Here is a 24012-nt window from a genome sequence, read left to right as displayed (position 1 = left end):
ACTATTTGGTTAAACAAATACAGACATTGCGAAGGTCACAGAAAGACATATATTTAATAGGCATTAATTACTTAATTGTAAATTTAAGCAGCATGTAATCCGGATTTTTTGTTACACAGGCGAACCTTCCCGAGCACCTGAACCAGCCCGACCGGAACCTCCCTCCCTGGGTCGGAGGATCGGTCACAGAATGGCTGGAATTATCTCTAAGTTGAAGAGTGGGGTAACGAACAACACCCCTCCACCTCTAGAGAGTAACCCGATCATGCAATATTTCGAAGTTGGCAAGGAAAGCAGTACAGCTGGTCCTGGGCTTGTATGGCGTGTGCATGATGCTTATCGCAAGAGCGATGGAAAGGTATGTGCTATTTAAAATACTCATGAAGTAAAGTTGTTGTCTTTTAAGTTAATATTGTAAGTTCCATGCTAAAGCGAAATTGATTTTATATATTTATTCTTACTATGTACCATAGAATAAGCAATACAAAACCATATTGTAGGTATTTGCTTGAATCTTAGACGAGTATCATGGCAACGTACAGATGCAGATTGAATTGCGAAAGCTACTACTCTCATGATCCTCCGTATCTAATCCTAGCGAAAAATAAATATACTTAGAGACTTACTTGATTTGGCAAGAAATTCTTAAAGTAATTCAAATTAAAGAACTTCTATCTATAATAAATGAAATTCATTCATTTGGGTAGTTTCAAGTGCAGATTTTCGTTCAGCAATTTAATTGCCTTAGTAGGTAACAATGTAATAAACTATTTTGAGTAGTTGTTGTTTAAAGGTTGCACAAGAAGTAGACACGAAAATTGGCGATAAAACTGACCTTATTCAGTAGAGTAGAACATTAAATAAAATCTTATAGTTTGTTCAAATAGAAACTTACTTCTTTGTATGGGTTGTGGGACCAATGTCCTCGACAACCCTGGTATTAGGGTTACTATTGAGCCGCTAAAGGCCTCTCAAATTGTTCATATTCATATAAAATTTGTATGCTCAAGAGAATTGTAGTAATCATATGGTTTATCTTTCATTGGGTTCTTGCAAGGTCTTCCTCTTGCAATTACCCCTGGGGCATATTTCCCTGACACCCTTTGCTGAATAACCATTGGATCACGGAGGCCGTTACGGAGACGAATTGAAATTCAAAAATATCTTTATTCAGTAGGTAACGTAGTTACACTTTGAATCGTCATATTTTACATAACGAATGTCTTACATAATACATAAAAAAAAGTTAAGAGAGGCAATTGTCTCTGCAGCCATTGGAAGCATTTGGAGAATATTTGTTAATGCTGATCTAAGCTTCTCGTAGTATTTGTCTTCCATTACCATCAAAATAGCTCGAGCTAACGCACCTATACTTCTCAATATATCCCTGTTCTGCGTTCCGGAGCCAATGTAATCCCTTAAAGGAGGGTAATGTGTTGATTTGTCAACCCATAATGTGAAAAGCACAAGGCCCTAGACGACGTTCTTAAAAAGAAAAACATAAAATATTGTTATGCAATTTAGTAATTTGGCTGCTTATTATTAGTTCTCAAACAGTTAATCCCATGCATTTCTATCTTCTAGATAATCATTAATCTTATGATAACCTTGAAGTATCTGTTTAATTACTGTCTTAAAACTGTTTAAAGATAAATTCTGAATGTCAGTGAACGTATACTTACATTGTACCTTAAAAGATTTGGTGATCTTATGCAATCGACTGGCGTGTAAAGCAAATTTATTTTTATTCTGGGTATTAATGTGCCGATCACTATTTTTTCCAAACAATCCTATGTTTTTTTTTCATGCCAAAGTGAATACTTAATTTCTTTAAATTTATTTCTACGTGACGTCTTGGGTTCCAATTTGTAAATCGCCCTAATTTTGTGATGAAAAAAAAAACTTTTGCAGAACAAAAATTTAACTGAATCTGTAACATGATCCCTCAGCAAGATACCGTACGAAATTAGGCTGTGAAAGTAGGCAAAATAAAGTAATTCAAATTACTTAAAATATATTTATTTCGGAATAATTACATCCATATTGTGTTAGTAACAATGTGTCTTAGCCTAGTGTTAGTATTAAATTAATCGCGCGGTTCGTACATCAGTTATTAGACGAACTTTTTTGACCGCGAATGATGCTGAACTGAGCCTTTTGGACAACTTATCAATATGAGGACTCCATTGTAGCTTAGCATCCAAAGTAATTCCTAAAAAACAGCAGTATCCGTTAGAACCAGTTCCTTATTTTTTACAATAATAGAATCGAGCGGCCTTCTAACATCAGACAGCATAAAATAAACATATTTTGTTTTATATCCATTCAGTAGCAGATTGTTTACAGTAACCCAATCTACTACCTCTGAAATGGCGCTGTTTACATCTTCAAAGGAATCTTGTCGTATCTTTACTTTAAAGAGTAAGGAGGTATCATCTGCAAATAGCACCACTTCTTATTTTACAAGACTGGGTTTTTAAATAAATGTTTACTTTTGATGGTCTTTAACCGACTTCAAAAAACAGAGGAGGATCTCTATTCGTCGGATCTTTCTTTTTATATTTTTATATATGTTCCCCGATTACTCGAAGATGCCTGGACCGATTTTTTTTTCAAAAGGGTATACGTGGTCCCATTGCCAGCGTGCCATGATCGATGATGGGATCTCAGAGAAATCGCAACCCTCAAGTTTTATAGGCATAGGTGATGTTTTAATGTATTTTTCAAAGCTTTACCAATATTTACGTCTGATCATAAAAAAAAAATATGTAGCTGAGCTGATGATGGAAGGTCAACTCCTAAATTGTTACGAGTTAAAGGTTAATTCTTTCCCTACTGTAGGCATATTCATACTGCTGGTTATATATCAAGTGAGCTGGGAAGGTTGTGACGTGACCCTCAAAAGTCAAGAGTTACGATTTAATTCTTTATTAATTATAGGATAGACCGTGGCGATTTGGTATCGCTAGAGCCTACCTACGTATCTATTTTATATTTATATAAGTAGGAACCACTAAAAAATAAGAAATAAATTAACGATTTTCTTTAACGATTTTTAAAGAAAAAGCGCCTTATAAACATTAACCACAAAACAAACACAAATCAGCGCATAAGAATACACGCAGAAACTAAAAAAGCAAGAAATATTTTACTTTTACATAATATGATACAAAAAAAACACAATTTTTACTTACTTAATTAAATATCTGCAACAATTTTCAGAAGAAAAAAGTCGGTTCCGTAGTAATTGCTGCTGGGCTGGCGCCGAATCCAAAAAATTAGTGAGAAATTAGTTATTAGTGTTTAATTTGGTTCATAAATAAAATACCTTTCTTTTCTGAAAATTGTTGCAGATATTTAATTAAGTTTTTTCTTTTTTTGCTTTTTAGTTTCTTCGTGTTTTAATGCGCTGTTCTGTGTTTGTTTTGTAGGTAGTTAATGATTTTTTGGAAGCCGGTTTCTTATATTTAAAAAGCGTTAATCAATAACAGGAAACTAAATAATAAAAGCTAAACGTGTATGCATTGCATATTGTTAAACGTTAGTAAGTTCATAGACGTTGCAAAGTCCTCTCAAGAATGTGAGTGACTCGATAGATATTTCTTGTACAATATTTGTTTTTGTCGGAAATAACGAACAAAAATATGTACTTCATCGAATGAAATCAAATGGAAATTGAGATGTAAAAATATTGCTTCAAGATTCAGAATATCGGACAGTTCTGTTAACATTCGTGTTCCCATTAGTCCTGTTGATGTAATTTCTATTTGTTTTGTCGAACTTATTCATGGGTGAATGGAAACCGACGTCGACGTGGTTGCGGGCGGAAATAAAAAAGTATCTAAGTATGTAAAAATAATACAAATGGGGTTTCAGGAAGAAGAAAATAAACAGTATACATGGGGAAAACAACCTCTATAAATAGCTAGTAAACTTGCCCTTGAATATCAAAGTCAGGTTAAATATAGGCCGCATCTCCCGGCAAGGCTCGCCGCATCTCGCTGTGGCGCAATTGCGTTATATCTAACAGTGGGTTAGTTTACATGCTTAGGTTAAAAGAGAAATTTAATATTTGGATCATCAAGGCTTCTGCTCAAAATCCTACTTCTTTGGTTAAATAGTGCTTCTCGAAAAATATTAAGCAATGCGCATAGCAATTAGTGTTTCCAGCCCAGTTTTCAATGGCACTTGATATCATTTAATTCACAGCATTCTAATAAATAAAATGGCTCGTTTCTTCATATTTTGATCTATGAAATGTCCTGTGAGAACCAAAAACCCATTTCGTGCGATGTCCACATGTCAGTTGAAAGACAAATTGATAACATTTTTAATCCTAGTAGCTCCTTGACACCAGTCTTGGTAACTTCGTACAGTGACGGTAACATATTGTTTGTAGCTTCTTCTTCTTCTTATCGTGTGGATTGTGAGGTGGAATACCAGCATCAACAACCCTGGTGTCAGGGTTATTATTGAGCCGCCAAAGGCCCCTGACATGGCTTATATTAGTTTTTGTATGTTGTACAAATAAATGAAAACAAGAAGCAATAGTAATGATTTGAATATAAAGAATAATTGCGACTTTAACCGAGAATATCACGAGACGGATACAGTTTAGAATTATTAATTGTTCGTATGAATGCTCTCTATAGCTAGACTAGTTTCGTTCTTGCGCAGCGTTAAAAAGGCATCAAAATCTCTGATCCCAATGCTATTTCATTACGAGTTCATGTTTAGCAACAAAATATTTCTCTCAGTTTTTTCGATATTCACTCCTTAGTATCTTAGCTTTCATGGATAGGGAGATCGGGCCTTAAACCATCACGCGGGCCCAGTGCGGATTGATGATTATTAACGACTGCTAATGCAGCCGGGACCAACGGCTTAACGTGCCTTCCGAAGCACGGAGGAGCTCGAGATGAAAACTTTTTTTTGTGGTCACCCATCCTATGACCGGCCTTTGCGAAAGTTGCTTAACTTCAACAATCGCAGACCGAGCGCGTTTACCGCTGCGCTACCGAGCTCCTCAATCTTAGCTTTACACCGTTCCATTGAATAAATAATAAAACTACTTATAAAACGGTGACTCTCCGCTCCGCACCAATTCGGGCGCCTACCTCAACCTCTCCACGCGGACTGTCTCGCTTGCACTTACGCGTTAGGTGTGTACCCGTAATCCCGACTCCAGATTGGAAATATCAATCCCGCAGATATTACGAAATTTTCAGGATCTCGCCTAGTATATAAAAAAATTAGGATAAAAATAAATTTAGGAAAACTTAGGATGGGTGATAACGACGAAAACTGCTTGTTTGTGATAGTGAGGTTAATTAAAAAAAATATTTTTTGAAAGAAAACAAAAACCTTTATTCTTCAATATTACTAACGAACGAATCAAGTTTTCTTTGGAATCAAAACAAGAAGTATAACTCGCCTCGTCAATTTCCAATGGGATCTCGTCATTATTATGCTTCGGGATTGATCCCGAAACATTTGACGAGATCTCGCGACATCGGGATTGCACTCCCTAGTGTGTACACGTTTTTTAATATCAATGTACAGCCCCAACAGCAAGGTCAAATTAAATGTCTATTTATATCGATGTCAATGATCCGTCCCTTTCCATTTCGACGGATAAGAAAATGACAGGTATAATTTATAATAAAATCAGGACCAATATCAACTTTACTTTCCTTTTCAATAAAAGTAATAATAGTCAGTTTATGGTTCAATCCGGGCTCAGGCTCTAAACTTATTAGAGTTTGAATTTATTTTTGGATCATAGATAATTGATATCACATGGTTTTCAGGACTTTTCCTTGTTAATGACAATAGACTCGTCCCCTATTACATGGGACTTGAATCATAGAGTAAGGAATAATATAGAACGGCAACTCCGCACCCACCAGCTGCTGAGCTAGGTTTACCTCACCACTCTCGATTTTACTTTAGTCTTGAATAATCATAATCATTTATTGCAAGTCACAGTTTTACATAGGTGGTATACAGGATGTGGTAGGTACATTGTGATATATAATAGTGTTGGCTACGCGCGGATCGATGTTTTTAATTTATCGGTATGTTTTACATGTTTGAATTTTGAAATTGGACGACAAAGTTCTTTCGGCTGAATCGAATATTTGATTTGACATTAATTGCCTCCGCCGCCAGGCGCTCGAGCGGCCCCTTTAAATACTTATTTTTTCATGGTCACTTTATCAAAATATTCTAATAATATGCAATAAAATTTAACCTAGGCTGCAATTATAGTTTTCCCTTAAATCCTAGTTTTTACATTGTATTCTTTGAAACCTAGTCAGTATTAAAAAAAGTTGGTGATATTGACTAAGTATAAAAGATTATAATTATCTCTTTCGTAGGTAGTAGTGTAGTACCTACCTAAGTAAGTAATGCCGGTTAAATTAGGTATTTCAGACGGAAACCCTCAAACGTCACTCACACAAATGCGCGTGTACGATAACGTCAATGTGTAGTCTCTGTGTAAAATGAGGTTGCTTATATATGAGGAGTGGGTGTATATTACTATGCACCTCTGCCTACCCTTTTGGGGATACAGGCGTAATGCTATGTTACAAGTCAGATATGAATCGACAAATATTGATTTTTACTTTGCCGGCTGCTGCCGCAACAGTTTAAAGTTCGATTTATTTAGAGGAAGGTTCTTTAAATAATGATGGAATATCTAACATGATTGAGAATTTAATTAACTTTGTCTTCAAATATTTAGATTACATTTCATGAGTAATCACTCTTCTCTCCACATAATCATCAGATAATTTGTGTAAACTAGGTGTATTTAAAATAGGTAAAAGGAAGGTAAACGTTATGGTCTATACCACCAACACCGACGTGCAATATAATATGTAATTTCTTTCGGTCCTTTGATTTAGATTTATTATCTCTATGGTGGCTCTTTTGCACGAGCTGTACTTTATAACCTATTCTGGATTTTGGCTGCCTGGTCTAACCTTGCCTTGGTTTTGGTTTCATACAGACAAGGGACAGAGTCATCTTCTCTGTCTTCCACTGGGGCAATTCCTGTTCGGCGCGTCCTTGCCGTGGGGGTGGGTGCCTCTTACTTGAGTTCTGATAGGAATCCAGACCTGCGGGGTATAACGTAGAACCCTTGCCTAGTGAAGACCTCAACGATTCCAGAGGCGGAGATGTGCCATCGGTAAGGCAATGGAGGACGGAAGGGGCAAGTCACAGGGACTATAACCTGGAACCTGACAGGAGGGCAGCAGTAACAGTCAGTACTATTCAGAAGCGGAGGCCAGGAGTACATAGTACGGCTTAAACTAATCTAGGCGCCATCCCACTCGCGTCAGAGTACTGCGGGGTAAAAGGCAAGAGGGAAACCACTGCTCTATATTTCCCTAAAAAGGAGCATGGAGAGGAATGCTACACCGACAAAAGCGTGGCTTTTAAATTAGTGAGTGAGAGGTCTAGACCACCAACACTGTTGAGCTATATGTCATTTTGAAAGGTCTTTGATTTAAATTAATTGTCTCTATACGGCTCTTTAGGAAGAGCTATACTTTGGAAGACATTCTGACTCATTGTGTTTATTATAAGACTGACTTACGATTCGATTTCAAAAAGACTTGACGTAACGTAAATGAGTATAATATTGGTCATCATGAAATGACATAATCCTAATCTACATAATAATAAATCTTCTTAATTAAGGTTTTCATAACATATTTAACATAACTTTAATTTAATAGATTCTCTTAATATAACATACTTATTTAGAAAATATGTGTAAAAGTAGACGATTTTGGATAAAAATCGGACGTAATCGTATTAGTCAACATTTATTTAATAAAGTCAATATTAACAATCCATATATCAATCTATATAGAATATTTCGTATACTAACAAACAAATGTCTAGCTCGTATTGTTGTTAGTGTCTAAGTAAAAAAAGTATAGTCGAATGTAGGCGAAATATGTATAGGATATAGTCGAGAGCATCAATTCCGGTGAGCTATATTTATGTCATTTGAAAGATATTTTGATGTAAATAAGTACTATCATTTTTAATATGTATGAAAAGTAACCGTTTTATTTGTATAATTATATTTTGTAATTGTTATGACAAGACGCCATACACGACCTTGCCATAGAAACGCTGTAATATAGATCATCTGATGAAGATGCAAAGGCCCATGATGGTAAACTGTTATGAATTAACATCATCTATTCTAATGCGTATTTATTTTATAGTCATTTAAATATTGTTTTGCGTAATTCGATTAATTAATAATCAATTATTTGGAACGTATACTTATATATAAGAAACGTATATTCCTTTTGTTCGTACACGTACAAAATTATGCTTAAAAAATAAATAAAAAGCCAGTCGTTTCATTACACTTTTGTCTTCCATTTGCACATTATTATTCACTTTTTACCGACTTCAAAAAAGGAGGAGGTTCTCAATTCGACCGTATATTTTTTTTTATTTTTTTTTTTTTTTTATGTTTGTTCGGGCATATCTTCGTCGTATATGAACCGATTTTGATAATTCTTTTTTTGTTTGAAAGGAGATATACCCAAGGGGGTCCCATGTCAAGGAAGTCAGGATCTGATGATGGAAGACCAGAGAAATCGAGGGGAATTTTTAAAAATCGTAGGAGCGACTAGTGCGTTTGTAAAGTCATATTGATCGGATCGATCTTTAGGCTTCGGGAAAACTTCCCGGCCTTCGAAAACTGGTCAGCATCAGGGAGATACCCTATGGCCTGGCAAAACTATACAACCTGGAGCAATTTTTCTTTCACGAAACGTATTTAAATCTTGATCAAATCCAATCGCCGGTGCAAAAAAACAAAATGGCGGAAAAAAAAGATGGCCGCCATACAAAATTTTGTCGATTTTGGAAGAAGCCCGTTTGGGTAAAACTAATGTATGGGGCGCTTACTCAAAACGTCATGTAGAGTACGGAAATACTTTCTGATCACCAAAAACTGCTCCGCATCAGAGAGATACTCTACGGCCTGGCAAAACTATCGCACGTGAACCAATATTTCTTTCAGAGCACTTATTTAAATCTTGGTCAAATTCCATAGCGCGTAAAAAAAAACAAAATGGCGGAAAAACAAGATGGCCGCCATACACAATTTTGTTTTTTCAGAAAATGTCTCGGGATATAAAATATATATCGGGGTTGTGGTCGGATCGTCATGTTAAGTATGGAAATACTTCCCGATTTTCGAAAACTGCTCCGCATCAGGGTGACACCCTACGGCCTGGCGAAACTATCACACCTGAACCAATTTTTCTTTCACGAAACCTATTTAAATCTTGGTCGAATTTAATGGCCGGTGAAAAAAATACAAAATGGCGAAAAAACAAGATGGCCGCCATACAAAATTTTGTTTTTCCAGAAAATGTCTTGGGGTAAAAATGATGTATAGGCGTGTGATCGGAACGTCATCTTTGAAAACTGCTCCCAATCAGGGAGACATCCTACGGCCTGGCAAACCTATTGCACCTGGATTTTGTTTGTTTCCACGACACCCATTTTAATCTTGGTCAAATTCTGTCGCCGGTGAAAAAGAACAAAGTGGCGGAAAAACAAGATGGCCGCCATACGAAGAGGGACAGTTTCGAATAAACAGGACACGCGAGCTGCTTTAGCAGCGAGCGAACCACGCGAAATCTACTGTATCTATATGTATGCGTGAGTGTGTATGATAGCAGCTTCCACTGACAACCACATGTGTGTATGTACACATACACATGTGTGTGTGTGTGCGTGTGTGTGCGCGCGTGTGTGTGTGTGTGTGTGTGTGTGTGTGTGTGTGTGTGTGTGTGTGTGTGTGTGCGTGTGTGTGCGCGCGTGTGTGTGTGCGTGTGTGTGCGCGCGTGTGTGTGTGTGTGTGTGCGTGTGTCTGTGTGTGCGTGTGTACGTGCGCGTGTGCTCGTGTGCGTTAGCGCGTGTGTGAGTGTGTGTGTGTGTGTAAACATGTTCATCAATAATAATTGTGATCACTACTAATAATATATTATATTATTATATATGAATATAAATCAGAAAATCTGTCTGTCTGCATCCTTGCTCGGTCTAACCATCACTTAAAATCGTAAAATAAAATAAAATTTTTAACAAAAAAAAACCGACTTCAAACGCAAAACTAAAAAGCAATAAATAAATTTACTTCGCACAAAGTAATTAGTACGTATTTTCAATTAGTTAATTATTTTATAATTCTGAAGTCGGTGCCAAGTAAATGCTACAACAACCCTACTACAATATCAAATTACTATGTACACACAATATTGTTTAATACCTATATCAAAGCAATTACAAAACAATGTCAAACAAAAAATTACAAAACAATCAGTATTGAAAAATATATGAATCGGTACTTCGTTGTAGCATTTCCTTGGCACCGGCTTCAGATTTATAAAATAATTAACTAATTGAAAATACGTACTAATTACTTTGTGCGAAGTAAATTTATTTATTGCTTTTTAGTTTTGCGTTTGAAGTCGGTTTTTTTTTGTTAAAAATTTTATTTTATACAACAGAAAAACAAAAAAAAACAGCGACACCAGCGACACTACCGGTGAATAATGTTACTTGTTTTCGACGTGTTGGCCAACGTTTGGCCATATTATGAAGTAATTGTGCGTTTAGTTGCTCATATCGTCAAACGCTTTGTGTTAATTAATGTGGCTAAATTACGTACATCATGATGAGACTAACGAGTGCTTTTCTACATCATGAAATGATCAATTCATGATGTAGAATCATGAAATGAACGTCATAAAAAAATTTGGCCACGATATATGTTATGATAACTGACTTCCCAAATTACAACGAACGGCCCAATTTTGCTTGGAAATACATGAATTAAAAATAAGCTCTTTCGGTTGGTGGATGTGACAGTATTTTCAGGAATCCCTCCCGTGATCGGATTTGAGAAAGCTTTAAGTAGCTTTCAGATAGGTACGTCACATTAACAGAATTTTGTATAAACAGGTTGATTCACTTGAATTGGAAACGTTAGGAAAAGGGAATAGAAAATTAGGTTGAACATGTTTTTCAGATCGCTTTACCGTTTATAAAGTAACCTTGCGCCAATGAAAACGATCGCACATGTAATATTTTTTTATGGGTTGTTTTATTTTCGCTTATATTGATGGTGATCGTTTTTCTGCCAACAACCTTCCATGGAAGCGGTTATAAAGCCTTTAAAGGAAACGTGAAAAGGGGTGAAACCCCATTTCAATAATTCAGCTACGTACAAAGGCTTGTTCCACTACCGACGTTCAATGGAAATATTCATAATATACACAAAACTGTATTACTGTGCTCCGTCGAACGTGCTACCACCACAAAATATAACTCCGTAACCGTGGCCAACTTTAATAAAATGGAGTGTGAGATGTTTAAAATACTTTTTTTATTAGTTTCAACTTATATAATAGTTCCCTACTGAACTGGGAGCACTTTTGTCATTTAGGTGTTGTTATGTTCTACTAGCTGGTACCCGCGACTTCGCCTGCGTACTTTTAATTCGAATATTAAGGATTATATTAAAGGTGTAGATTTGGGTATAGCATTTGGTTAAAAGAGAGTAGGTATATTTAAAAAAAAAATCTGTTTACAGTAGGTATAAGGTACCTATGTATTAAATCCCATACAAACTTTCAACCTCTTCATCCCTTTTTTTCGCAATAAAAGGTAGCCTATGTCCTTTCTCAGGGTCTAAAGATTTCAAATCAAATCAAATATACTTTATTGCACAGAACTACATTTAAACAATCAGACAACACATGAATGCAGTACAATTTGGGCGGCCTTATTGCTCTAGAGCAATTTCTTCCAGGCAACCACCAAAAGGAAATAAACATTTACAAACTTGAATGCGGGATGGTGCAACAAAAAAATAAATACCTTAAAGTAAAACTAAAGTTAACATAATAAATACTTAATACTATACGTTTGCCAAATTTCATCAAAATCGGTTGAGAGGTTTAAGCGGGAAAGCGTAACAGACAGAGTTACTTTCGCATTTATAATATTAGTAGGGATATACCTCCTTTTGAGGCCTGCGACCTAACCCCAGTAAGTGATTCGGTTATATGAGTTACTTATTTAAATATTCTGCTAAAACTTTACTTTTTAAGCTTGATAACACTAAGGCCTGACGGATGGACCTTTTTATGTTTTGGCTAGTAAAACGCGTAAAAATATTCCGGTTTATTTTTAAGTACCTGCCTATACAATTCTTGATTATATACCGTCGTTAGACCATACACTAACTACTTACTGTTACAAGTAAGCTCGGTGAAGCGTACTTAGTTTATCTAACCATGAATGTACTTCTGACTAGCCCAATTGTTCAACGCTTAAAAATAGTTTTAGAATATGGTTCATTCGAAGTTTTGTATATTTAACGAAAAAATCTATTGAGCTTTGTACTTACTACTTACTCGTACTTTGGATTTCATCAATTTTGTTGCGTAATGTCTCTGTTGAGAGTACACACAGTTAAAAATATCGAGAACGCCAAAACATTGTAAGCTGATTTTATTAGAACCAAAAAACTGACTTTTTAAAAACAACAGAACTTAACGAATATGACAATGTATTTAAAAAAGAACAAAACTTGGGACGACCAAGGAGGCCGTCGTTAACAGTCTCATTGACACTGCAAGCCACACAAGACAACGTCTCAAAGAGATTGTTATGACATTAACATTTATGTTTTATTTTTTTATATCGTGACAGATATAGTTGGTTCGGAAATGGGATTCAATATGAACCATTCACTTGGGTATTGCGATTTCAATTCCCTCACAACGTTTACAGGCTTATTCTCTCCTGACCAGAGGAATGTTTGCAGTGTTCTTAGTATGACTAAATAATGATCTACCAACGTATTGATTATTAGATTATAAGACTAAGGGCCGCAGAGGCGCAGAGATCGTCGTAATGCAAATAAAATATGTGTATACTGATATCAAACGCTCATAGCGATAGGCAATAATCTACAATATAGCTTACTGAAGGCAATAAACCTGTAACATAAATAATTCGTAGTTCAATTGATTGATGTTTCGCTAACACTTTATTGAGGCATGCCGTATGTATGTCTAAAACGCTGTAAAAGGTATAAATGCGGTTTCAGCAAAATTGGTCCTGCAATATTCAGCTTGTACATCAAGTGTTTTCGCCCGACGTCTGCTTACAACAAGCAAAAGGTAACACTTAAGGTTATGTGTTGTTAGCCTTAAGCGTTACGGCCTTACCTATTGGATATGGATATACATATACATATAGGTATCGATATCCTCCAGAGACCGCCATGTCTACGTCATGTTCGCTTTTTAGTAATAATAGTAGCATAGAGTTATACAAAACTATGTTAGATACCCACTGAATAAATATATTTTTGAGTTTGATGATTTATGACATTTAATATTATTGGTAGTAGTATAAATATAGATACGAGTAAATATAATAAATTAGATTTATAAAAAAGTAATGATAATAGAATTATAGAGGAAATCCAGAGAGAATTAAGAATGAAGTCCAACATTGTTATTAGCCACTACGTTAATTTTGTCGATAGGCAAAGGATGTCAATCGCATAGGAAATAAGCGTGATCTTTATTTATGTATGTGTCAATCACATGGACACCTTTACAACCCTAACCTTGGAATATCCTTTTACTTTTATCGAACATCTTGTATTGTTTATAATGTTTGGGTGATGGACAGGTGACGAGTCACCATTACTACACAGAGTCATCATACGGTTTATTATCAGTATCTACCAAGTGTGGCTACAAGTTGACGTCTGATGACTTCTGGTTCCGTCCACTGGCGTGAGTTTTGTCTGCTTGCCTATATTTGGAAATAAGGTATGGCTGTGATACTATGATGTCTATTTGTTATTGTCGGTCATGGTTATTTTCGAGATCGATTGCATATGATTTTATCTGTAATACATTCGCTATTATCTGTAATACATTTTTGATTGGATTGGGGTAACGACTGGAATGTGTGCAAATTGAAATAGGTAGGTACATTTAACCAAATATTCATTAGGAATTTAATGAAGCTCATTTACAATAATGTGCTAGCCATGGCCAGGGTAGGAATGAGCACAAACACTGTAATAATTAAATGGTTCTGCATTTTTGGAGGAATATTACCGGATTTAAGAAAAGTGCAATTACACCAAATATTTATTTTTAAAGGAACTCTAATAACGGAAACGTTTGGCCTTATAAATAAAAACTTACTATTCCATCCTTTTTTCACGGTTATACCAATAGTCAAACCTAGTAAAAGACAAAATACTTTTTTACAAATAAATTCAGCATAACACTGCTGTAACTATGTCAAGGGCACAAGACGGCAACATCGTAATTCATAGACAAAAGGCCCATAAGACTCGATTGCAATGATATAATCAAATCTCTAATATTACCCTTGCCACTCAAAGACATACTGAAGTTACACACCTGCAGCATCATCTTCTCTGGAAGGTGAAGAAGGGTAATGAAAGGTGAGAAACGTTTGGCTTTCAACTAGTAGGTATATAAATATGAAACTGTAGATAAAATTGGTAAATAGGTGGGTATAATATTGGTTCTTACTTGGTTGCAACTCCAATATATCAAAGCTATCAATGTATGGAGAGTAGCAGATAAGCCACCATCACGCGTGTCCATGGCTATACAGCTAGGCTACCAGATAAATGGCCTAAAATCGAACAACTCTTTTAAAAACGCGATATTTGATTCGAAATTCTTTTTCGCAATATAACTCAAATGGACTTTTCCTGTATTTTTTCTTTTGTTACGTTTTCTATAACATGAATGATATTATCCACATGCTGGTCTTCTTCCACTGCTCTTAGAGCCATCGCAAATTATGAAAAAATATCGCCATTTTTGAATAGCGTGATCCAACACATCAAACTTCACATCTGTCAAAGTCAAGTTTTTAGGTTATTCGAAATCTAAACTGGGGTAGGGGTTGGTTTAGCCATAGTGCGAGACATTACACCAAGGTCTAAGTTATTCCGATTTTATTTGTAGAGTATTTTGCCTATTCTTAGTTATTGCCCGGTATAAAAAGTTACACCAGGTTTATTTGTAAGGCTGTAAGTCTTCTTTCTGGTAGTTCCCTCGCTGCTGAGGATCGTAATTATATGTAATCTGGGCTCGGTCCTGTGCCATATGTACAGCTCTTTGTATAGCGCGCCCTGCCACCTGCTTAACCTGGTCCACCCACGTAATCGGTGCTCTTCCTCTAGCCTACTAACCTAACCTCGAAGTCAAGTCATAAAATCGTCTAGAGAATATTATTAATATTTTTTAGGAAACGAACAACTAAAAGGTCTGAGAGAGTGTCAACAACTGTCAGTTACACCCACGATTATTTACGGAGATAATAATATGACCCATTTTCTACTTTAGGTATTTTGTACCTTGCTTTATAAATATTTGCTATGAATGCGATACTATTTCCTACGATGTACTTTACATTGCCTAATGTGTACTATACGGTAAAAGGGCTTATTAGGAAACATCCTTAGTACTTACATACGTGCGTGCCGGTGTCGCCGATGTAGTTTTCTTGATTTGACTTCTATGTATTGTGTATGTTACTCGCACTTATGTAATCAGAACTCTTCGTTCTCAATTCCCTCATTTACTTTCGCATTTGTCTATTTTGATATCAGCACCAACCCACCCCCTCAGAGAGATTTCAGAGCTCAAATGAAGTTTCACCTCATGCATAGACAATACCGATCACTGAATATCCTTCTCGCTTTCTCGTAATTCACAATCCCGCAATAATTTTTAGCTTTATTTATTATTTAGACAAAAATAAGTCCAGCAAAAGTATTTCATTTTCATTTCATCTAAGTAATCCCCGATACATTGTTTTTTATTCTCGATCTTGCGTGTCATTACACCGTGTTAATAAAATAAAAATAGAGGTCTCTTTATAATTATGATTGTAATTTGCAGTGAAATATTTTTACTGGTAGTGAATGGCTACAGTCTCTTTTATTTTGAGGTACGAAAAATATAAAACGAGAGGTATAATAACTAATTTCTTACAAGTAGTTAGAATTGAATTACCTACTGACATACGTTTAATCACTTTGTAACGTATTCTGGATTTTTGCACCACTTAACGCGAAATAAGTTTGTATAATTGATTGATTGTTAACTGTTATTCAATCGATTCTTTCTAATTGCTGTTCATATTACCAATAGGTTGTGAGTGCACGTTCCATAGAGTGCGTGTTGACCAGCCAGATTTTGTTGAAAGTCACCGTTTTTTAAAGTAGATAATTAGAAGTCCAGCTTCTTTAATTGTTGTGCTGATTTTTAAATTTGTATTGCTTATGGTTTTTTAGTTATTTGACAGAAACAGATCTGGCTGGCGTAACGTTACCGCAGCCAGATGTATTATTAATTAAAGGGTTTCTTGAAATACATTTTAGGTAGATAATTAGTATTCTGAACGAGGCAAATGATGCCACAAAATTTGAATTTGTATCGTGTATGGTTTCGGAGATATTCAAAATCCGGCTGGGGTAACGTTTACGTGTTCGCTGTATCTCCGAAATGGCTAAGCGAATATCAATATTTTTTTGTACACACCTTCTGTGAATTTGTTATAATTTGTTTGCTAATAAAGAAAAACAAAATAATGGCCGTTTAGAAGTATTTAATTACAAAAACAAACTCAAAAATGGGTCCTAGCTCTTCAAATAAGAGCTCTAAAGCCTTATTTGAAGAGCTAGGACCCATCAAAAAACATGTCCAGAACCTTGAAAATGAATATTGGGGAAAAAGACATGGGAATGGAAAATGAAATGGAAGATTTTATTATAAAAGTCGGAGATACCAGTGCCGAAGATTCTTTAAGTTTTTGTAGCGATACGTTAGATGATTCAGATGAATAAATATTAACTTAAATGAAAACGTGGTATTATTTTATTCACATTTTGTTACATACATAATAAAAATATATCGATAAGAAAACGTTACGTCACTAGAGAATTGCCATGTCGACCTGTCGTCTACAGTAGATACAATTTAGTTAAATATCTTTTGTTATAGAAACAGATGTAGTGACAGTTGTGCTTTTAATTTTACGTTACACTACCTCCAAGGACGTTTTGTTCCTCTAAGTTCAGGAGGAATACAGTCAGTCAGAATAAGTATTTAAGTTTAAACCTAAGGTTTAAATCACATCAAAACTTAAAAATAGATACAAATAATAATCAGATGTCATCAGATTGCAACGTATAAATAATCGCATGAGGCATTATTTCTGTTTTATTTTTTTGAATTTTGGTGTACATATCGTCATTACATTGAAATGTCCGATTATTTTTCCGAAAGCAATGAGCTTTATATTGACCAATCCCTTCTGAGCTTAGAGGTAGATCAAATTCAATGATAGACAAAATCTCATAGAATCTGTCATTGATCTCAATATTAACAGGAACATCATTGAATAAAATACGGATATCATGAATCTCAAACATTATCAAACTGTTCAAGTTATAGTTAAAACTTACTGTTCCTTTTTTGCAGAAATAACAGAGAGGGGGGGGGGGGGGGGGGGGGTTTATCAATCGTCCTTCATTCCCGATTCCACAGCCTCTTGTAATTTTGTAATACCTTTCCAATTTATTTTATTTAAATTCAGTGGCAAGTATTTACATTTAAAGTGTGTTTTGTTTTCGTGATTAGTACAATTTTCGTTTGAACAAGTTCTTTTGTGTGCAGATTTCTTCCACTATTTTCGTGACGTTACATGCACAGTTTATTACATTGCACCTAGTTTCATCATTGGTTCCAATTTCAGGACAAAAAATACTTGATAAAAGTATATCTCGCTTTTCATAAATTTTTTGATTAAATCTCTTTGCAGTAGCAAGGTCTGCGATGAACTTCATAAAATCATCATCACAATTATTAATCTCTTGCCTGAACACAAGTCTGTCTTTGTAAGCTATGGCAAATGTTTGCGAGACGGCGTCAAGTGCACAAGTATTAGAAAGAATTAGTTTTTTATTTTTAGATATGGCTATGTTTCCATTTTGTAGTATGTATATGGGTCTCAAGTTATAATTTGCTTTGTTGTGAGGAATAGCAAGACCTCTCCAGTTTTCAACTTCTACAGGTTTATCCTGAAATATGGATTCTTATTCGAAATCTATATTGCTCGTTACGTTTTCTATCCGTTTTTGCGACTCCTTCCTTTTAATAAAATCCTTATTACTCTTTTTGTTTTGTACTTTATTTATCTTTTCCTCAGTAGTTTGCGATTCAGTTGTTTGTGAGATACTTAATTTCACAGTTCCATTTATAAAACTGTAGTGATGAATCAAAAATTCATCAAGTCGTATTCGCTCGTCTTTGGTGTTAAAATAAATGGTTTTTAAGTCTTTAAAATGGTTTTCAACATTCGAACTACTAGGAACATCTTTGGCATCGACAAAATAGTTGGTCATGACGTTACCCCACATAGGCAATTTTCGTAACAATCTTTTCAATGTCTCTTTAACATACATACATACATACATAAACTCACGCCCGTAATCCCAAATGGGGTGGGCAGAGCCACAAGTAATCAAAGACAACTTGCAGCCACTGTTGATACGAAGTCCTAAGATGGATATGATGAACCTTATGGTGATAAGGGATCAGCCTATCGCCCATAACATTAGTCCATCATGTTGGAGGACGCAATCCCTCTGTCGGTTTTTACGACATGCCCGGGAAGACAAGCAGCTGAACGTGTTCTATGTTTTTTATTTGCTCCTAGAACAGCATAGAAGCAATGTCTCTTTAACAGCCGGCAAATAATACTCATTTTGTTGTTGATATTTTACAAATAAATAATAATAAATATAACTTTTCAGTCTCTTTAACGTCGTTGTAATATTTGATAAGAGGACAAATATCTCATCATTTTCAGGAAGAATATGATTTTCAGGAAGATTATTTTCTTCTTGAGAATGACTATCTATGTCATCATCAATTTTGATATGGTCGTTTTTAGACATTTTTGCTGACAAACGCTGTAAAGCTTCTTCGTATTTACCAGGGCTAACATATTCGGTTAGTGACACCGTTACAATATCATCAATAATAGTTTTAATTTCTTTGTAACAATGTTGTCCGAAGATTACTTTTATACAATTAATATAAAAATATTTACATTTTTCTGAGCATTTGTCAAAACAACTTTGTTTCGGCAATTTTTTGAAAAAAATGAGATTTGTCTATTCTGACGTAGCAAACTGGTACATGTTCAATCTGCCCTTCCAAAAGTGAAAGACACTGTGCTAAATATTCATTGGTATCTGTTTTAAAGAAAGTACGGCATATTGCTTTTAATAAAGCAGCTGAATCGTCACAGATTATTTCTTTGGGTAAACGTCGATTTACTGCCCATGTACTTAACCAAGTGGCTATACATTCAGTTGTGTGTGACTTAATGCCATATAGCATAAGGGAATGCTAGTACTGGTAGTGTATGCCATAACAACATATAAAAAAGTATGTTTAGCGTCTTTGGTGCATACTCCTGGGGGTGCTATCGTTTGAAAGATCGAACCAGTTGCGTCTAAGGATAAAACAGGATGTGTATTTTTTTAAATCTCATCGTAATACAATTTACTTTGTTCTTTTGTCCAGAAGTAAATAAAAAACGGTACAGAAGTAAATGTATGTATTAAATGGGGAACTCTGAGAATTGTATAAATAGATATGATGGTGTTTTTATCAAATTGTAGTGCCCTTTTAGCCTCATGGCGTATTTTTCTTAAATTATTTAATTTTGGCATAGTTGGGGGTTCCTTTGGATTGTCTTTATCCATGAGTTCGTCTGCCATTAAAGTTCTGACTTTCAACGCCTTGTCATTTATTAACTTCTCAGCAATTTTTCGTTTTCTGTTTAATGTCAGTCTATTTTTAATGTTTTTATCGTGGACATAGTTTTTCTCGAAACGATTTATTTGACAAACCACATTTACAAAATTTTCAGTCAATGGATTTAAGTACATTACAATATTCGCGCCACACTGAGTACATTTTCCCTTACATGCAATGTCGTTCAATTGAAAGTTCGTAGGTACATAAAAATTTTTAAAAGCAAAAGTACAATCAAGTTCTGTTTTTTCCATATTTGGTCTTGAAGCTCATTAGTCCAACTATTCTGTAACAATGTATAGGTTTTGGGGGCGATACGTTTGAATTCATAAATATCCATTTGAAACTTAATTTCCAAATCAGAATAGTTGTCGCAATTATCAGTTTTTTCAAAGTCGATGTTATTATCGAGATCGGTTATGTTGTTTGTCACGTCTGTTGTGTTAATCGTTCGTCCTTCTGAGTTATAATAATCGCGAAGAACAAATTTCTTATTCCGTCTTACTGAAGCTTGTATAGCCATTTTAGACATTTTGTGTTGAAACATTTCGTATAATTCATTCTGTATGCTTTCGTATACATCATGATTAATAGGAGGACAAGTCTTAAAAATAACAAATACGTTACCATATTTCGAAATAACGCGTTTTTGATCTTGTAACGGTATAACGCTTTTTCTACCGGCCATTGTGACAACTGTTATTGTGACATTCACCGGGTAGAGAGAGCCACAGACAAAAAAAGTAAAAAAGGCGCAAATTTACCATAGAGTAATATAACAATTTTAATACTCCTATCAAATTTAAGCCTTCCAGAAATACTTAATTAATTTTTAATAAGTAATTAGTAATTTTTGTTTATTTATTTTAAATATGGGTTCTATGCAGCTTAAAACACAATAGGTATGGGACTGAAATAAATAAAAAAAAATTCTGAAATTTACATGAATTTTGCGACAGGAAATTCCACTTGATATCAACTCAGAATCATGGTCTGAATCATCCCTTAAAGTTTTCGTTACGATGTCACTAACACCCTGTATTATTTTAAAACTGCAACGGGACCGTGTTTGTACCAATTAAATATTTAACGGCAATATTATACATTTAGCGCCTACCTCACAACAGGCAAATTAAAAACATATAATTTAATTCATTTCAAGATATATACTATGCTATAGGCAGAATAGTTTAATTCTGTACGCGACTGTATCGAACATGTAGCATTATTACATTATACATTTTAAAAGGTAAGCATAATGTACTACGCGGCCGCTTTTTTGTAACCATCTATACTTGGTCGGGTTGCCTTGTTCATGCACTTCATAATGTCTTTCTTTTAATTATCTCGGTAATTACAAATCGTATTACGCTGAAATTTTACAGGTAGAAAAAAGAACTAAAATACTAATTAATGATATCATATTCAACTTTTAAATCCACAAGGAACTCAGTAAATCGGAGGCTGAAAATCTCCGGAGCGCATCGTTGCGAGAACTGAATTAAATATCGTTGTAACAAAATAAATACCTACAGGATTCTAATAAAACTTTACAAACATTTGAAGGCAGTTGTAAGCTACAAAATGACGTTTCAAATAAGGCTTTAGAGCTCTTATTTGAAGAGCTAGGACCCATTTTTGAGTTTGTTTTTGTAATTAAATACTTCTAAACGGCCATTATTTTGTTTTTCTTTATTAGCAAACAAATTATAACAAATTCACAGAAGGTGTGTACAAAAAAATATTGATATTCGCTTAGCCATTTCGGAGATACAGCGAACACGTAAACGTTACCCCAGCCGGATTTTGAATATCTCCGAAACCATACACGATACAAATTCAAATTTTGTGGCATCATTTGCCTCGTTCAGAATACTAATTATCTACCTAAAATGTATTTCAAGAAACCCTTTAATTAATAATACATCTGGCTGCGGTAACGTTACGCCAGCCAGATCTGTTTCTGTCAAATAACTAAAAAACCATAAGCAATACAAATTTAAAAATCAACACAACAATTAAAGAAGCTGGACTTCTAATTATCTACTTACTTTGAAAAAACGGTGACTTTCGACAAAATCTGGCTGGCGTAACGCACTCCGTTCCATAATATAATAAAGTACTTAAATAAAACAATAACCTTCCTGAGTTTAATTACTAGTAGTTACTCGTTTGTTTCTACGTTAAAAATCAGTTTAAAAATCCGCCATTAGGTAAAGTTGTTTTATTAAGACATTCATTACACAGTCTAGACGTTTCAAGATTAGGGTTTTATGAAGGCTGGCCACCTGCTAAGTCTTTGTTTTAAGTAAAAGGTTACTACAAAGAGCAAAGAAAAGCATTTTGTGCTGTAAACCGTAGTTGGCGGTTGTATCCAGAGGTTATATTTCACCGCCTCTTTATTTTCACCTAGATGCGGAACATTTATTTTCATTATTCTTCATTACTTGCTACAACACCAAACCCTTGCTCGGCTGAAGAAGCACCAAAAGCAATATTTTATCATCTTTGTTACTTTGCTCACAATATGTTTTACTTTTAAGTTTCTGCTGGGCTGAGAACAAATAAAAAACGAATTCATAAAAACTGACAGGGGTTACATCAGGTAGATGATAAGCTAATTCCAAGTCAGCATACGGTATATCGTATCCAGTGTGTGTATATGTATATACCAAACAATGATTTTTATGAATTTGGTTCTCCACGCTCCTCCAAATCAACTTCTGCGTACAAAGAAGTGTCGCCGGATGTACGCATCCAAACGCTTCTCTCGAGGTCTATTTCCGACGAGGTGTCATTTAACGTTCGGCACGAAAGTACACAACATGATATTCAAAACGTTTCACGGCTTTTACACGTAAATTGAATGTATCTCCAAAATTTCGGACAAGTATGTATGTATGTACTTAGTAGGAAAATCTTCGACGCGACGCGCTGCTGTAACTCTCAATTTTACCGTTACCGTTTACCTAAATACAATTATTTTTGTTTTCACCTACTGCTACTTTTCACATTAAAGTAGTCCTGGAAGAACCCGCGGAAAATGGCGCCAAGGTCTTCATGGTTACCGAATAACGAGATAAAGCTCGCGCAGGCTCTCGAGACTTGTGTAGAAACATGGGGTCCCCATGCTGGGGAAGGCTTTTGCTTAGCAATGGGATCACATGCGCTAATAATAATAATACGCTGTTTTGAAATAGTTTCGGTTAAGTAAAGAATGACCTCCAAGGCAAATTTACTATCTTTTAAAGAACTAGGATCTTATGGGTGTAGCAGTTTTCATCTGACTCTATCCGAAGCCAATTTTTTGTACGAAATGTACTAGCCTAGTAAATCAATTTTATTTAAGAGATAAAAGTCCATCTCACTTTTTTTAAAATCAGTTTTAAAATTTATCGTTCGGAGAATTTTGTGATATTTAAATGGCAGTGAAGAGCTACCTAGGTCCTGAACCTACCTAATGCGATTTACCGGTGCATAGGCAGCGGAATTGAAAATCACAAATATCGAGCAGTTCCAGTTAAAACTAACCTAACGTAATTGCAGAGCGCTGGTCTAACGCCTCATCATATCTCTATTGAAAGGTGTTATTAATATGTGTATTGTGGGCTTTGAAAAGCTTCGTCGGTAAATAAACAAAGAAGTTACAACTAACTTTCAATGGACGTAAACTTTACCTCTAAGCCTGTTAGTGCTCTATCGCTCTGGTGTGTCTGTAAAATAAACTTCTATGTAAGTACAATAAAACGCAATGAATAAATCCGCAAGCGACGGACGAATAAGCAGGTATGAAACTTCGATGTGAATTTATAATTTTTAGAAGCGCACCTATTTTACCGAGGTAATGTACCGACAGTTTGTTGAACTTATAATAACTTTATATTTTATCATTGTTTTAGTGTAACACTTTATTGTCATGTAAATAAAATGTCATCATGGTCAGAATATGAACTGTACATGTAATCAAAACGCAATCACAATAAACGGTGTTATAAAGTGAATGTGGTGTTCCTTACCATCAAAAAGGGTTTTAATTGGCTTTCATGCCACGCAG

At 35.1% G+C, this 24012-nt stretch overlaps 1 protein-coding gene across 1 annotated transcript in view; it reads left to right on the top strand.

Annotated features, from left to right (window-relative positions):
- The window catches only part of LOC126379820 (SCY1-like protein 2), a 271967-nt gene that overhangs the window by 84590 nt on the left and 163365 nt on the right, over positions 1-24012 (top strand). Inside the window, exon 2 of the mRNA XM_050028743.1 lies at positions 120-358. Coding sequence (XP_049884700.1) covers positions 120-358 — 239 coding nt within the window. The remainder of the gene's footprint in view (positions 1-119; positions 359-24012) is intronic.

This window comes from Pectinophora gossypiella, chromosome Z, assembly GCF_024362695.1.
Source record: "Pectinophora gossypiella chromosome Z, ilPecGoss1.1, whole genome shotgun sequence".
Lineage (NCBI taxonomy): Eukaryota > Metazoa > Arthropoda > Insecta > Lepidoptera > Gelechiidae > Pectinophora > Pectinophora gossypiella.
Note: the sequence above shows the minus strand (reverse complement) of the source record. Positions and strands in the feature narration are given on the sequence as shown.